Raw genomic sequence first — 17,268 nt, 5'->3', positions numbered from 1 at the left:
CAATGAGGAAATATACGGAAAAGCAAGATTCCAGACAACTGAGTTGATGATATGATTCATACACTTGCTTTTTAACTCAGCCTGYGTATAATGAGAATCATCTGAGGAAAGTAAAGTAACAACAGTTTGGAGCTTGTGGGAGGGCAGTAGCCTGCAGCCATAGTAGCTTCAGAGGGGCACTATCAAGTTCTCTGTAGCACTTTGGAGAGATGAAGGTTATTTCRTATATTAGATGGAGTCTTTTCCAGTGGCTTTTTCTGAGTGTTTGGGCTTTTTGGAGGAGTCCACTGTAATTCTGACTTTTGTTTTAAACTGGGCCTACAAAGCAGAATAGATACACTTGGATGCATGTAACATATGCATGCAAATTGTGTGTACATAAAATTGGATCCTTGAACGTACACATAGCTGGCTTGGCAGCTGTACACTAAAGGGATTTGTATACACCAAAAATTGGCTCTGAACTTATAAAGGGAAGTAGTGTCAAGAGAGCTGAAGCACACCCTTAGTGTGGTATTAGCATATAGTCTCATAACTATTCTTGCTTAAAGATATCTCTCCCTCAAACAAAATTAGAACTGCAAACCTGATTCTGTCTCATTCTGTGTATTTTAAGATTTTGAGTTCAGAGATGTTAACRTAATAGGATAATGAGGTAAAAGCATATGTGAAGCTGGAAATTATTCATATCAAATTTGTGCCACATGAAAACCCTTCCCCTCCCTTTCCCCAATTTGAAAGGCAGTCTTCTAACGATTAGTRTGTGTATGTGGGACCAGTTGGGATCCTTTTGTCAAATATAAGCGAGTTCTTATTTGTAGAAAACAATACAAAGCATTATATCCCTGCAATTGCAGTGAAAATTGTGAATTGTCAACCAAAAAAAGGCTTCAGAGCAATCAGTTTGGTGTATGCAGTGTTAGAAGGTGGCTGAATCCAGTGGCCCTCAGGACCTAGTGGATTCCTGCAGTACCAACGTGATAAATATGAGCCTGCTGTGGTTCCCTATCCCCAGGTCCAGTGAGTACCTGTATTCCAGTAAATGTACATGCACACACCTGCAGATACTACACAACATATACAGAGCTGGCCACACAGATCACCACAGAGAACATTGCCTTTTATTAGCATCCACATAAACATGACRCTCAAGTACATGAACAGCACAAATGACCTAATTGTATCCTTCCTCTCCAGCTGATCAGAATTGAAGCCTACTAGTGGGATAGATATATGCACATTAAGGGGTCTCTCTAGTAACTGCTGTCCAGTAACTGGACTCTGGGCTCCTCCAATTGCTGTCATTTGGACCTGCGAGCCCCTCAGTCTGCATACTCTCACTCTGTTGCTGGTACTTGGACCTCTTAGCCTACTTGCTGGCTAGTCCATCTTGAAGTTCACCTGTGTTCAGTCATCCACATACTCAGAATAGAGAGCACACCCACACAGAAGATAGAAATAAGATTTAATAAAAATACAGGATAGTCTGGGATGATCAAGTGTAGGGTTCATGTAGGCAAGTGTACTGACCAGTGCCCTTGTTTATATTTCCCCAGACCATTTTCTTTTCTTTYCTCTATTTTCTGTCTCTTGTTCCTTTCCAATCCACCTTAGCCCCTCCCTGTCTACACCTTCAGTCCTTCATCTAAACACCCCATAATAAGTTTTGTACAATCCCCAAATTTTCTTCCCTGTGCATCCCATGTTAAGTCCTATAACCCTCTCCTGCCATTTCTGGGAAGGTTTCTTTCACTTATTCCCCTTGGCAGGTTTCACATTGGGGCAGTCGTTCTCTTGTGATAGAGGAGTAGCTAGTGCATGCTTTCCCTGATGAGGTTGTTAGGGTYCCCCCCGCCTGTCACTGTTTTTCAGATGCTTGCTGGGTCTCTGTGTTTGCTGTGATTGGCCTTTGATCACATRATATAGCATGCATCTACTGTACTAGGTGCCTGAGCACATGGCTCTACTCAGATCTGTGCTCTGGGTATCCTCCTCCTCCATTGTGACCAATACAGCCCTTGGGCCTGTCCAGCAGTTCCATAGCCTATAAACAGTGGAGGAATATGTATTTTAAATATCTTTGATTTAAGATAAACTATTTGCATAGGCTTCATATTACCATGCTTTAGCCAACTGAGACTTAGCAGACATGCAGCCTGAAGCCTGCAGAGAAATAGGCTTTTTTAAACTGATTCCATCCATCTTGGATGCCTACTCAAGAATGAGACAAATCACTTTTTAGAGGGGCCTTTTTCTCTCAATTAGCTAATGGCAAAGCAGAGATGACTAGCTTAGGCCAGACATCTAACTTTTAGACTGCCAAAATGATGGGAGTTGAATCCTACTTTCTGCATTTTACMTTCAGTGCTGGAGGCCCTGTCTTTGGGTAACATATGATGTACAGCTCAGTGAACCTGACACTTTCTCTCAAGCTATTACTCCCCCTACACAGAAGGTTGTTATAGAAATAAGCAACTGCTATCTGCATACAGTGTAGGTCCTGATGGAAAGCTACTGTCAGGAGTCAATATAAGCCAATATATGGGGCTGAAACTTGGGAACTGATGGTCCACATTACTGATGTGTGGCATAAAGACTGAAAGGCCAGGATTGGACCTGATGTGATCCATCATGCTTCCAGGACCCTGTGTCCACATCTTCACARCAGTGAAGTTCACACCAGTTGCCAACCCAAAGCATGCACAGTGGGTGCCTGGCGTACTAGTGCCTGGAGGAGCTGTTGTCTGCACTGTACTGCACCTGGTACATGAGTTTCGCTGTCGTTCCTTCAGAGAGGAAACCGTAATGAGTGGTGAACTTGTGCAAGGTTATTCACAGGCAAATTTGCACTAAAGAAGATCAACCATTCTGTTCACTAAATCACTAATGTACTTAAGTGATGTTGGTTCCATTCACAGTTTTGGCATAGGGTTGTAATTAAGACCTTGATGAAGCTATTTCCTTTCTCTGTATCTCAGTTCCTTCTAGGAGTTGAAATGAAAATGATAGTGCTGCCTTTTACCTATGAAGTGCACTGAAATCTGTGGATGAAAAGCACTGTAAAACTCCAAAATAAGAGGAATTTTTAAGTTGTACTTAGGAGTGTGACTCCTTTTTCTTTTTCCTTGTTCCTGACCACAACTTCGTACTGATTTGTGTCCCTGCTCCCCACTTGCTTGGTACATGAATAGTGAATGGATGTAGCTTTAAGAATATCAAGTTTTAAGACAAAGGAGAGAGCTTTTTTTTCTTTTTGGGGGGAGTACCTCAAAAGAGCTTTTGAATCCATAGATATGCTAGTCCTGACTGAAGGATGGAAGAAAGGTCTACAGCAGCATGAATGATGAAACAAGGACCTAATAAAATGTACAATAATATTGTCATAGTACAGAAAAATATGTTTCTGTCCCAAAGTATTTGGTTTTATTGGGTATTATTTGATTTAATTATCAAAAGCACAGTAATTATGACCTRTGCAATACTAATGAATATTGGCAACAAGACTCGCAAGGACACACAATCTAATTAGCTTTAATGGGATGGATTTAATAATACACTGGATTAACATCTGTTAGAGCCAAGTATCAAGATTTATTGTTCTCTGAATAAATATTGACCTCTTGCTCTCAGGTCAATAAATCTTAAGCTTGCCTCTACTTAAATGAATATCTACTTATTACATTAGCACTCTCTTGTTTCCTGTCACCAACTTCAATATAAGGGGAGAGGAGTTGTACTTCCCTCCTGCTGCATCAAGTAGTTCTTAAAGAAATTGTAAGGAAACGTTGATTTTCCAAATAGAAACTAAAAAGGGTTGAGACTTAAGCCCTTTGTTTTTCTTCATGTAGAACTGTCCTTCCTTACTATTGCTTGAATTGTAGAAATTTCAGAAATATTCAGAAATGATCAACTAATAGTAGTGCTACAGAAGAAGCGTGTAGCTTGCATCATCCACTTACTTTTAGGTAGTCTTTATATTTGGTGTAGTGTTGTGAGTGGTGTCAGAAATAGTTGTGGGTGTGAGTGGGAGAAAATCTTGCTCCTTGATGTGTACTGAGATACAAAGTCTTCTCAAGAACTTCAGATTTCATTTTGTGCTTAGGATATTTAAGCATAGATTCCTTTTTAACTGTAGACGTCTCAAGAGGATTGGAATGGAATATGTTTCTTTTTTGTGCCTACAGGGTAGGAATTTCTTGTTACTCTTCAAAGGAATCAGTATGGTCAGAAATGTGTACAAATCCTGCAAAAGTTCCTGTCATTATAACCAAGAATTCTTCTTCTAAAAGCAACAGAAAATTTTTGAGATTGGTATCCTTTCAGCAGAATATTTAGACCTTCCTTTCAAATTTAATAGTTAGGAGGAAATGTGTCTAACTCTACTTCAAGTAGTCAGCTATAAAACTCCCTGTGAGTTCAATGTCATACATTAGGTGGATGTTGATGAATGCAGAGAATCTTTTCTTTAGCCATTGATCAATTGGAGACTTTATAAGCTTTGTTGAAAATTTATTTGTGTTTATTGAATTCTATAGAATACTTTCACTGAAGGAAGTGAAATTTAGTAGATTTTAATGGATAAGTTTTATATAGATCATAACTGCTTTCAAAGATCAAAAGATTGTCTTCTTTCCATCTGTGTCTTTATCTCTCTTTGGTAAAAAATATATATGTTAGTGAAGAAATGCAACAAAATCTGCTAAATTTTTCGTCYTTTTTTTTTTTCCTCCCTGCTGTTCTTCTGCTGAATGATTGCTTCTGATTATACTATCTTTACCTTTTGGGCGTGATTTAGAGGTTGCTGTGTCACTAAGCAAAACTGTGGCATTTGTTATGGTCCAGACTGAATACCTACTTTTCAGACCAGGCTGGAGAAAGAAGAAGATTCTCAGAGCAATTTGGTGTACTGCCTTAGAGGATTTAATTTGTGCCTGTGAATGCCGAGCCATACTTATAGGGGTGTAGGGCAGGCTCAAAGTCAGCCAACTTTTTATTTTGTGTAGTCCTTTTGAGGATAAGTATATTGTGACAAATCTCACAAGAAGGGCCTGGTGTGCCCTTCTACCTCCAACTGCCCTGAATTACCTAGGGATTCACTGCAGTCTAACTTCATTTAGCTAAAACTTCTATCCAGAATTACATATATTTTATTTTTTCACTTTGTAAAAAAATTGTGGTTGCAAACCGTTACTTTTCCTTCACTTTCCACCCTTCCAGACTACAAAAAAACCTCACAGATTGTGAAACCTTAGGCATCGTGCTGTGTTCTTCCATTTTTCTTGTTGCTCACCCATTTAAACACAGAGACATGTAACATATGTTGCATCTCAGCTGTGCAGGAGAGGGAGGAGGGAAAGAAAGAAAAAGCTCACTGGATGGAGATGGGAAGAGGAAGAATGCTGAGCTGAAATGAATGAACATTGTCCTGGGACAAGGTATATATGAATAGAGTGTTGCTTGAGTTTGGTAGGACTCCATGCTAGAAGGGTTTGGTAGCCTTTATTTCATGTCCAGATCAGACTTTGAATAAATGAGTAGGCAAAACAATTCTAATATATGCCAGTAATTGGTCCTCTATTTCATGGGATGGGGGAAGGGGCGAACAGGAGATCCTTTTCTTTGTTAAGCTGGATGATYGGATCAGGCAGCCGTACTTTTGTGGTAGCAGGCTGGGTTGTGGTATGTTGTGTCCCCCCTGAGAGATTAGGAGCAGCCTTTGTGAAGGCTGTTATGCCGATCTTAAGGACAAAAGAAAAAAAMAACATGCAAAAGGTATCCACCTTTGTTTTAATGCTCATTTTTCTTTATATCTGGTTAAAGAATATGAACAAAGACTCATTACTGTCCTTTAATCCCTACATTTATGCRAATACTGAAGGTGCTACCTTATACTAGAAACTGGTTTGTGCAAATAGGAAAATAAGCTTATAATAGTAGGGACTCATTCCAAGTTTCTGAAGAGACGTTTTTCTACAACAAAAGTGTGCTAAGTTTTTGAACTTGTGTCACCGAATAATGTAGTCTTTCTACTGTAATGTGCTTTTCCCAGCCTCAGACATTGCACTGTGGTATTTTTTTTTCTCCCAGTGGAGAAGAGGAACAGAAGCTCATACCTATGCATACAAACTAAAAAGGATTTTTTTTTTTTTTTTTGTCAGTAGCTCTTGCTTTCAAGATGACAAGCTGCCCTTTCATTCCTGCATGGAGAAGAGGGAGCTTTCTTTTGGCAGGGTTGAAAGACAGGAAGATGTCACAAAAATGGAAACATAACAGAATGTTCCACAGAAGAACCTCATGAACGATATGAAAACTTTTAAAACAATTGTTTTTAAAAAACCAGTAGCACTGAACTCTCTCGGTACTGGTTAAACAAATCAGAGCATTTCATTCATAGCTTTGTATGTTAGCTTTTGGAGTTTTCTTAATGTCTAGACTTTCCCAGTGGCCTGGTAGTAAGACCTTGGTAAAGCAACACAGAAATGTGAGAGAAATAACAAGGAAACCAAATGTATTGTCTCAAAAAGCGCACATGTACTCAAGAGTAGACATGAGACTGTACACCTGGAAATCTGCATTGTTCATCAGCGAAGTTTTAGCTATAAGGAAAGCACACCCACAAACATCTGCAAGTGCTGATTCATGGGTGTTGTCTGTTCTGCCTCATTCTTCTTGGAGGCAAAATGCCATCAATRTAAAAGCCTTTATCTGAAGGCTATTTTTTTTGCATAAACGGCTGACTAAAGAGTCATTCAAGGCAATCAAAATCGGAGCCAACCGCCATCTCCTATTAATCAAGTCATTTTCAGTGATTTGTTGGGATCATTAATGTGTCCCGTGGCAAAAAGTAACTGATGAGAAGATGATAWGCAAAACGTGATATCGTAGCTGCAGTGCACAACCGTGAGCTGAAGGTGCACAGGGAATGTCAGAGCAGAACAAAAATACAACAGCATCTATTCTCCTTTGGTATGTTAGTTATTCTGAAAAATGTGGAAGTGGTTACTGCTATTTTGACAAATACACTTATTTCTCCTTTTGTTGCCTGGTGTGGCACAAGGGGAACACTGGCGCAATAGCATACAGCAATAATTTATTAGTGGTTTAGGGATGTGGGCCCAGAACAAATTCTAGACAAAAGAAAAACATGTTTGGGTTTTACAGAGCGCCTTGGCTACAGGAACAAAGCTGTGATTGGGTGTGCAAATATTTGGTATTTCGATTGTCCCAGTTGGGGTGACAGCTGACAAATGGTCTGAGTTTGTTTTTAATTATCACTAAAAGGAGAAGAGCCTGCTGTTTTAAAGTCTGCAACTGATTTTGCAGCACAAGAGAAGAAAAGATATTTAACAATAGAGGATATACTTCCCTAATGTTAGAATATGTTGAAAGCACTTACTTCCAACTATTTATAGTATTTAGCTAGTTTTCTAATTAAACCTAACCAAACAAGTATTTTGTTCCAACCGTTTTGCATCCARTGATTGTTATTAAAAAGCCAGCTATTGTCCTCACTTAATACTAATTGGTGTCACTGATTTCAAAGTTACCTTCTGCATTCACACTAGGAAATAGAGCAGATATACTGTGATAGGTGTTTGTGATATTTGGCAAAGAAGGTTTTTTAATATATATCACGTTAGTGTTCAGGGCACCCATGAGATATCAGGGCTGATTATGATAGATGTATGAACACAGAGAATTCCCTGCCCAGAAAGATTATGGGCATCATGCAAGGGGAAAGAGAAACCTGTTACCTCAAAGAGATTGAGTAATTTGTCCAAGACAACCAAAACAGTCTCTTAGAGGTTTAGGGACCAGTCGTAGCTGTTAAGAGTTTGTATCCAGTCCTTTGACCACTATACTGTCATTTAACCAAGGTAAGAAACAATATTGTGAAGACCCACTGGAATTAATAGTACATATGTACAAGTTTAAAATTGTGTCCAAATATTTACCTAATTGGGGTTTGTTTATTTTTGGTGGCAATTGCTGTATGTCAGTTAAGTTGATTTAGTTAATAAAGTTTTCTTATGAATATACATGAATTTGAATCAACCATTATTGGCAGGAAGCATAACTTGTCAGACCTCAAGTAGCCAAAATATCTTTTAAGTAAAAATCATTWACTTCTGAATGAAAATTTGCCACTTCTGGGGTAGCTAAGGTGGGTTCTTCCGGTCAAATGAGAGAGACTATTCTGCATGAATATGTCTTCCATTGTGAGAAATARTTGAGGCAAGAATACAAAACGTGTTTTCCATTTTTGTGAAGCCATGAGTATGTGATCTTTTCCTTTTGTCAAAGAGGAGACTTTTTTGCGTTCTAGCTATATCTTTGGTGCCAACTTCTAYTGTGTGGTATTCAGTACCTCAGAAAGTTTCATAAAGGCCACTATCCAAGCAGGAGAAATAGTTTGATCTACTCATATGCTGTTGTCCTTCCAAGAGCATCTAACCTGCTTCTGTGGATTCCTATAAAGGTTGTAGTTTTATGGCAAGTGTGGCTTTTGCTAGTGAAAACTGAAGGCTGTTTGCAAACTGCCACCTCAAGTAGATAGGCAGGAGAAAATTTGGATAACTGTATGATCCTTCTGTTGAAGTCCATGGCAATTTTGAAGTGAATTTCAGTGGGAGCAGGATGAGATCTGGTGGCTGTGAGTTGCTGCTGTCAGTAGCTGGAATAGCTTTTAAGCTATTTTATGTTGCACAGGTGTTCAGTGAACTGAGAACTGTCCAAATGATTTGGAAAAATAGTTCTAATAGAAGTTGCCAGTATTAACACTAGTTCTTACAGATATATTCTGACTTTGTAGTATTTGCTGGAYTGGCATGATTACAGTTATCTATACTACTACAAGCTGTCTGCATAAGATCCTCAGCCAAATTTGACTGACAGAACAGGCAATCCCATTAATTTTCTCGTACTTTCTGGCTTTTCTGGGAGATAGAAATTCTACAGGTGATTTAATTAAGCAATTTCAGCATTTTTGATCCCACATATTTATGGTTGTACAAGTAATGGATTTATGGATTTTTTGGTTTGGCCACTGAAACTGAAAGCAACTTTGCTTTAAGTTGACCAGAAAGAATTTTTGTTTTCAGACAAACTTAAACAAAAGCTTGCTTAGTTTCAGTTTTCTTAGCCCTTTTCTATTCTNAAAAAAAAAAAAAAAAAAAAAAAAAAAAAAAAAAAAGAAAGAATTAATTTATATTTAAATTTAATTGGAAATGTTTTGAAAAAATTATCAGAATATTTCTGGTTTAAAAGTATTGAAAACTTTTAGTCTTTTCTGGTTTATTTTTTCTGGCTAATACTGTCTTTTAACTTTTACTATTTGCAGAATTCATACATGCTTCTTTTTCTGAAGCATTTTTCCRAATGTCTTTTTGTATATTCTGTGCTTAGCAAAGTAGTTTTTCCCAACATGGTTATCAGTTAGCCATAAGTTCATTCCTGTTGCCTCAGCATTTAATTAAAAAGTACAAAATTTGCCAACTGTGGATTTTAAAAGGCACAACCTTAAATCCCCCATTTGGTTTGGAAAAAGTGGTTATCAGCATCTGATATGACTAGACTTACATGATTAGAGTCGGTAAGAATTACGGTAGTACAGGTAGCTTTCAGATAACAGATGCAGAGTTAAGAGGTATAAAAAAACCATCTGTGATGGGACAGTTTAGAAATACTGGATTAGACTGAAAAAGAGAATCCTTGAAGATTAAGGGAAGACATAGAGAAATAAATTAATAACGAGGCTGGACACAGTCTTCCATTATCAGCAGGTTATTCTGCAGTTCTCCAACCCGAGCTTTCTTGCACTTCCAGTGGATCTGTTAGTTGCAGTTGTCAGAGATTGTGCTGTGGGAACATCACCCATTTAGCTGAGCCGCTCTGGAGATTTCACACTGCACTATAAATCTATGCGCTAGGAAATTGTTCTTAGCAAGAACCATGTTTACGTAGCATGACCACTGTGAGAATGATTTCAGAGGTGTTTCCTGTGAGCAGAAGAATAAATGATCTGAAATGGGCATTTTATCAAGTCTTTCAGAAGACTTGTGCATTAGCTCTTAGATACTAAGCATATGCTTTTTCTGCTGAGAAAGTGCTCAACCCTTTGGTAAGTCAGCTTTTCATAGTAGTGGCTGAAGAGTGTTATTTAGGCAGTCAGTGCGTGAGCTTGGAGGAAGTTCTTGAAGTKCTGGAGAAACTTGCATTAAGTACTATTAAGCTGTCAGCTGCAGTGAATGTGGTAGTCTTTAAGATATTTCTCTATAGGGYGATTGTGCAGAGCCACTCTTCTCAAGGATACTTTCATGGAGATCCCTGGCTTTCCTCATCCTCCTAATGCACATACATACTTCAGCCTCAGTGCCCGAGGTGGCCCTGGCTCCTCATTTCACCGTTCTGTTGTGTGCTGCTGCACTGGGGAGGAACACTGGCATCTTCCACAGGAGTGTAGGAATGAGGATCAGCTGCAGTCCGGACTCTCATAGAAACAGCTCAGATTTTAGGGCTAAAGCTTCCTGTTTGTAGTGTGGCTGAGTGCTGACAGGGGTGGGGAAAGGGTTATCCTGGCAYTCAGGTAATGGAGAAGGGTCTTAATTACTCCGTTGTTGCTGCTCCAGTTTAGTAGCCTCTGTGTTGAAGTAAGGGAAGAATCCAGGTAACCTGAGTTATTACAGTGTCTGTGTGRGTCTGCTGAGATTACTTCCCAGGCGGAGCAGATCCCCTGTGCCTCTGGATGTGCAGCATCTTGTGCGGCAGACCTGTGCACATTGGCTTTCCACACAGTGCAGTCACTTCTTTGCGCGTGGAGGAAGGGCATGTCTTTGATAGCTAATATGCTGCTGAAGTGAGTTTCTGATGTAAAAATCTCCAGGCTGGGTTAGCATAGGAGGCCAAGAGTGGGAAGGAAGAGGATGAAGAAAAGCAAAAGAGAGATGAGAACTTAGTTTTTTAGGATGTATTACACTTAAAATTCTGAGACTGTACCACTGATGGGCAACATGAAGAATTAGATTTACAATTTGAAGTAAGTTCTGCAGTAAAATAATTGGATAGGTGAAGCAATCTCACTCTCACTAAATTGCTTTCTTAGGAGTCTATCCTGAACAGGACTGTGCAGCTCTTTCTGACATCTGAGTATCCTCAGTTCTTATTGCCTTCAGTGGAATTGAACTCATTGAACTCCTCACTAGGTAGTTAGTCCCTTATAAGTCTGATTTTTTCTGCTGCAAGCTGGAAGTTGCGTTTACTTTCAGTTAGCACTCATAGCCAGTATTCCTCAAGTCCAAGCTTTAGCATGCATCATTTGATAACTTTTTTCTGAAACTTGTACTTAAGCATTTGTGAACATATTCTGTTTCTTGCTACTTCCTGTGAAGAGAATTCTTCACAGGAAGCTATTCCTGAATAGCTTCCTGTGAAGCTATTGAGCTATTCCTGTGAAGAGACTATCCATGATAGTCTTGTTACACTGACTGTATTATGTCAACAAATAAAGCRTGCAAAATACCTGGCGGTAACCCTTTCCAAAAATAATCCTGTCAAAAGCCCACAGGACTTTTGCTTTCAAAGAGGAAAAAGAGGTGTTTCAAAACACATTGAGAGAACAGCCTCATTAGAATGGAAGATAAATGAAATAAAGAAAGGGAGATTTTTCTACCTTTTCTTTGCATGGGAGAAGACCTGCTGAAATGTGATATATTTACAGTCCTCATGTTGCTGAAGCTCTAAATGTTTTTGCTCTCATTCTCTCCATTTGTGCTACTGCACATTTCGGGATGATGGATTGTGGAGGACTGGGTGTTGAGAAGAAGAGAATCAATAGCATAGTACAAAAGATGAAATAACTCTGATGGAACATCAATAAAGGCTAAAAGTTGCCATAGGGATTTGAATCTTAAAAAAGAGCTTGAGAAAGTATATTAAGTAGGATTCACTACTCACCTTGTACTTACAGCTTTTCCATGAGTAGAGCTCACTTGAGGGTTCTTGTCAAGTACAGGGCTCGAGGAGTTGTTTCTTTTCAGAGTCTGTATAGCGCTCAATGCAATGCTCCCTGGGTGCAGGGTCTTCTGAGCATTGTCACAGTGTCATTGCTATTTAGCAATGTAGCTGGCGTGAACAGGAAGGGAAGAATTGAGYGCTAGTAGTCTGGTGTGATGTTAAAACAGCTCAGCATATGCAAACTGAAGGGAAGTAGGAKAACTTTTGTCATGCCAAAGTTACTCACTCCTTGAGAAAACTTGTGTATGGACCTGCAACACGCATGGGGGCATAACCAGGTGTGTTGCCAAACAAGGGTGTTCGCATGTGACTCCTGTTCGCCCTCCTGTTAGCACTGTACAGTACCACGTTCAGGGATTTGTCACTATGCAGTCTGGAGTATTTGATTCTGAATGCAGAGGACTGTTTGCTGAGTAATATACTTTCCTAGATGAAAGTCTCACGCAAAATAGCTACTTAGCACTGTCCAAGCAGAATTCCAGTGGGGTTTTTTTTTTTTTTTGCTTAGGTATGGACTAAATGAGGTTACTCTGATGTAATTCTGAACTATAAAACAACGAAATTGGGGAATCCTTGAATCATTTGCCATGAAGATAGAAATCCAGGTGGGAGATATTTTTCTTCCTGTAGTACAAGGATGTATTTGATGACTTCTGTAAATGATGTACACATTACAGATGCACAGTAGAATTATGATTTTGTTGCTAGTTTTCATAAGGATCTTTATGCAGGAGGCATATTCAAAGCTCTACATTAGATTTTTATGGTGAAAGGTGCTATTGAAGTTGAATGGAGGTATCACAATATACCTTCTAACACATCTGCTGTAAATTCTGAATGTTCCTTTTTTCATGGGTATCTTCTGGTTTCTCAAATGTCTATCAGCACTGCTTTCGCAACTTACTTCTTTGCTTTTGTTTGTAGCATTAAGCAAAGAAACCTTCTGGTTGCATGTTGCATTCCGAAATTGTATTCATTGCTCTCATGTGCACAATTCATACTGGTGTCACACTCTAGATTTTAATTAGAATTCTGACTCCATCACTCTCATTGTTTAAAAAAAATCACTAAATAAAACAAGTAGCTTTGTCACAAAGACAAATCAAAATAAACCAAGGCAAATTAAGTTAGAGCCATAAACATTCCTCCTCTGAATTCAAAATAGATTTTGAAACAATGGTCTTCTAGGCAAGTACCACTAAACTAGTATGGGGAAGCTAGGCAGTTAGTATTGAAAACCTCAGATGTTTCTCTCTGAGCGAATTGTCTGGGAATTGTCTAGCAAAATTTACCATGTAAAAATAAAGCTATTAAAGCAAAGTTGGCATCATCATTTTTCTTTTTTTACTGGTCAGGTGGTAATTTCCAGTACTAACTTTTAAAGTTGAAATAAATTAATGCAGAAACCAAGGTTAGATTGTACATCTGTTTGCTTAGTTTGTAGCCAAGCCTTTGCAAAATGATGCAAAGGAATGCAGTTTTAAAGTGCATCAGCATTATTAGTAAGACATTAAAACATGACATATTTTTAAAAATATTCCTTCTGCCAAAATATTTAGTTATGTTGGATTCTATCTTCCAAGGGATAGTGTACTTGATCCAGCAAAGCATTTAAGTTTATGAGTAATTTCAAGCCTGAGAACACAGAAGAACTGCTCACATGCTTAAAGTTAAGCACAAGGTTAATTGCACAAGGTTAATTGCCTTGCTGTGAAGGGATCAAATGTTCAACCACAATGACCTGCCTGCCAATCTCACTAATTTGTTCAGCAGTGAGTCACCTATGGGGATTTTACTCCCATTTATACAAGAGTGGTGGAATCAAACACCGCTTAAGCCTTGAATCTAAGAGATGAAATTTTAACCTCCATGATCAGGACTCTCCCTTAATGTCCCATCYATCTAACTTCTTTGGCAACTTAAGGTTCACAGGGATCTATGGAGAGAGCCCTCCAGGGACTGCTGCCTTGCAGACATGGCTGGGGTAGGGCCATCAAGTGCAAGTAGTGAGACAGCCTAGTTTAGCACAAGGAGATAAATCATACCCTTTACCAGTTGCAGTCAATGTTCTCCCTCAGTTCAAGCCTTTGATCTACATCAGGAAGACTAGGGACCATAACCCAAGTTGTCCTATATTGCAGGTAGATGTGCCAAGCAGCAGGCATATTCCACATTTGAGGAATTTAAGTCTTGAACTATTTCTTCCAGGTTCTCAATGCACAGTCTGCACTTAGCCTGAAGTTTTTAATTTTAATGTTTCTTGGGGTAGGCAAGTGAATGAGAAACTCAGACGCTTCAAAAAAGCTTCATAAGGTCACAAAATCCTGTTCCTGCTCAGATTTACTAATTTACTGAAGGAGGCAAAAACCCTTCTCTGGCTTTACTTTCAGGTTGCTCCTGTAATTAAAGAGAGGATGATGAAGAAGGGCAGCATGATGCTTGGGTACCAGCCTCACCAGGGTAAAGTCAACTTCTTCCGCCAGGTGGTCATCAGCCCACAAGTGAGCCGAGAGGACATGGACTTCTTGCTGGATGAAATGGAACGGCTTGCTGAGGACTTATAACGCTGTTTCCACAGCACCAGGTGCTGTGCTCATGTGTGTTATTTATGGAGTGGCAGCAGCATTCTGGTGCTATCTTGTGTAAGGTAGTAAAGAGCTTCACATATAGCTTGGAAACTGTCATTTTATGTAGTGATGTTAAGGGTCTTGCAGGTAGACTATCCCTCCACAGGAAAGTGTTTGCTGATGAGGGGTGAAGATGGCCAGGGACAGGCCAGTGCTGGCAGCACCACTGCCATTCTGGGAAGTGTTTCCTGGAAAAGGGAGCACTTCTGAAAATGGTGCCTATGTCCCAGGGAGGGCAGCTTTTTACAGGGTGCCTGTACACACCGTAGTTCAAACTGATGACTTAGGTATGCAGGCAATACTCCTCTAAAGTTACTGTTAGGAGTAAATTTAGCTCAGGGAGCTTTAAAATGCTAGCTAATACTCTGACTACTCTGTTGATAGTTTAGTTTGGTATATGTTTAAGGATAGAGGTGGTCACACTGGTAAGACTGGAAATTGTGGACATCCATGAAGATTTTTGCAAGGCCTCTAAATAGGACAATTGCCCAAATTTTTCACCATAAGGACAGTCAAACAGTGTAACAGGGGCCTGCAGGGGTTGTGCAGCCTCTGTCCTTAGAGACTTGCAGGACYTGGCTGGACAAAAGCCTGAGCAACGAATGTTGACCCTACTTTGAACAGGATGAGCTAGTTGTCCTCCTAAGGTCCCTTCCAACTTGAAGACATGATTGGACTCTGTCAGTGTTTGSAAAGGTTTCCCACTCAAAATGTAGACTGAGAATGTTGGAATAGTMTATTGCAATTTCTTAACTCTTTGTTAACAGGAGATACCAATCCTTTCTGAACCACTGTTCACCTTCCTCTATTTTAAAATTTATTTAGCAGCTTTTATGCACTTTAAAATAAGAGAAAAAAATATATTTATCTAGAAGATGAGTATTTTTATGCATCATGACTATTTATAAAGAATGTAACAAAACAATACATTTGTTGGGGTCTGTTTGGATTTTCCTACAGTTTTAAGATGGCTAAATCTCATGTAATCAATGTATAATTTATAATCTGGTACTGAGATTGAGATGGTGGTGATCAATGAAAGTCTGCCTGTGATTTTAAGATGTGAACAGTCAGAGAATTTTTGATCAACCTGGATTTTAAAATTAAGTTCAAACTTTTTATTTATGTGTTAAGAAATACAGTGTACTTTTGATTTATTTTTCATTCTACCTATAAAATGATCCATTCTATAAAAATAGAAATAATAAATATATTTTTGGAGTGAAGTTCTTGTAGCAAACATGGAAATAATCATGTCTTTCAACTTGTAAATCAGCACACACTTACTTTGATGTTTTATTGTTTGTACCCTACTCTGTATTTGAAGTAGCACTGACCAATACAAACTTTTCTACTGTAATGTTTTCTGTACTGCTTAAAGCTGTCTTTAAACACAATGCTTTCTTGCTTTCRTTTCCTACACTGTACTAGGATCCAACATTGCATGACATTCCCACTTTCAATCTCCAGGATGATGGTATGGAAAGTTTAACAAGGTCATTGTCACTATTAGAACAGTAGATAGGAGCAATAGTCACTTAATGCAAATGTTAAAGCAAATGGCTTTAACAATGTGCTCAAAATGAATATTCTTGTGCTGTTATAGTGAGCCACTGGTTATAGTACTGATAATATTGGAGAATTCTGTATAAAATGAACGGTACTGGATTCTGCCCTGTAATGCCCAGAAGATTATGTCATCATTTATTACCTTGTGCATCKGGGTATATTGGCTATTGTGATCTTGGGAAGCACTTATGGTTCAGAGCTATAAAGCTTTTTTAAACTCCTAGCATCCCTGGATGGAGTGCAGAGAATGTAAGGGGTGCTGAATGGAGGGGATGATTTTGCCTGTTGCCTTCTGAGATGCACATAGACTGTTAACACTTCTCTTTCTCAACCTTGAAGAAAAAGATATTGTTATGGTCCAGATTCTTGGGGAGTTCTTGATTCAGTGGAAGATCTGCCACCTTCCAGCGTGACACCACTACTAGCAAAAAGTGTTTTTGTCTTGTTTCTGTTCATGTTAGTGCTTTCCTCTGTTTCCAGATACAGTGACACTTAGCGTACTTGTTGGGCTGCAGCAGCACAGTTGCTTTCCATAGTTGTAGTGTCTATAGCATTTTTAAATGAGAGCAAAATGGAACATTTTCAGTGTTTGCAGAAAATAGATCTCAGATCAATATACRCACTATTTTCTTCAAAGGTGAAGGTTAACCTTCCAGCATGATGTGAGTAGCTTATCTGATCTCCATATATTTTCTATTATTTCTGACTCCTTATCATGTCCAAAGCATGCGATGTRATGGTCTTATTTCAGGACTATAAGGTCACTTTCTTATAGTTACTTATTTAGGACTGGTATGTACAAAATGTCTATTTTGCACCTGGTGATTTTAATAAAAAGTAAAGTGAATGACACTCCTATAAATACAGACTGTGCTTGTCATTTATCAATCTAAAACTGCAGAGATATGTATAAAGAAGGTACGAGTGAGCTCTCCAGATGGAGGAACAGCAAGCTGCCTGCACAGCTTTAGTATGTGAAACCTCATTTAACCCTGATTCAGGATGTGGTTTATGTGTGTGCTGTGCCCATATTGTTATTAATAAACTTCTTGAATGAAAA

At 38.9% G+C, this 17,268-nt stretch overlaps 1 protein-coding gene across 1 annotated transcript in view; it reads left to right on the top strand.

Moving 5' to 3' along the window:
* The window catches only part of GADL1 (GAD like acidic amino acid decarboxylase 1), a 239,210-nt gene extending 221,942 nt beyond the window's left edge, over positions 1-17,268 (top strand). Inside the window, exon 15 of the mRNA XM_085311799.1 lies at positions 14,403-17,268. Within this exon, the coding sequence (XP_085167925.1) occupies positions 14,403-14,576 (174 nt within the window). The 3' untranslated portion in view covers positions 14,577-17,268. The remainder of the gene's footprint in view (positions 1-14,402) is intronic.

This window comes from Rhea americana, unplaced genomic scaffold (genome assembly GCF_003343005.1).
Source record: "Rhea americana isolate MKP2758 unplaced genomic scaffold, rheAme1 scaffold_35, whole genome shotgun sequence".
Classification (NCBI taxonomy): Eukaryota; Metazoa; Chordata; class Aves; order Rheiformes; family Rheidae; genus Rhea; species Rhea americana.
This window is presented reverse-complemented; position numbering and strand designations above follow the sequence as displayed.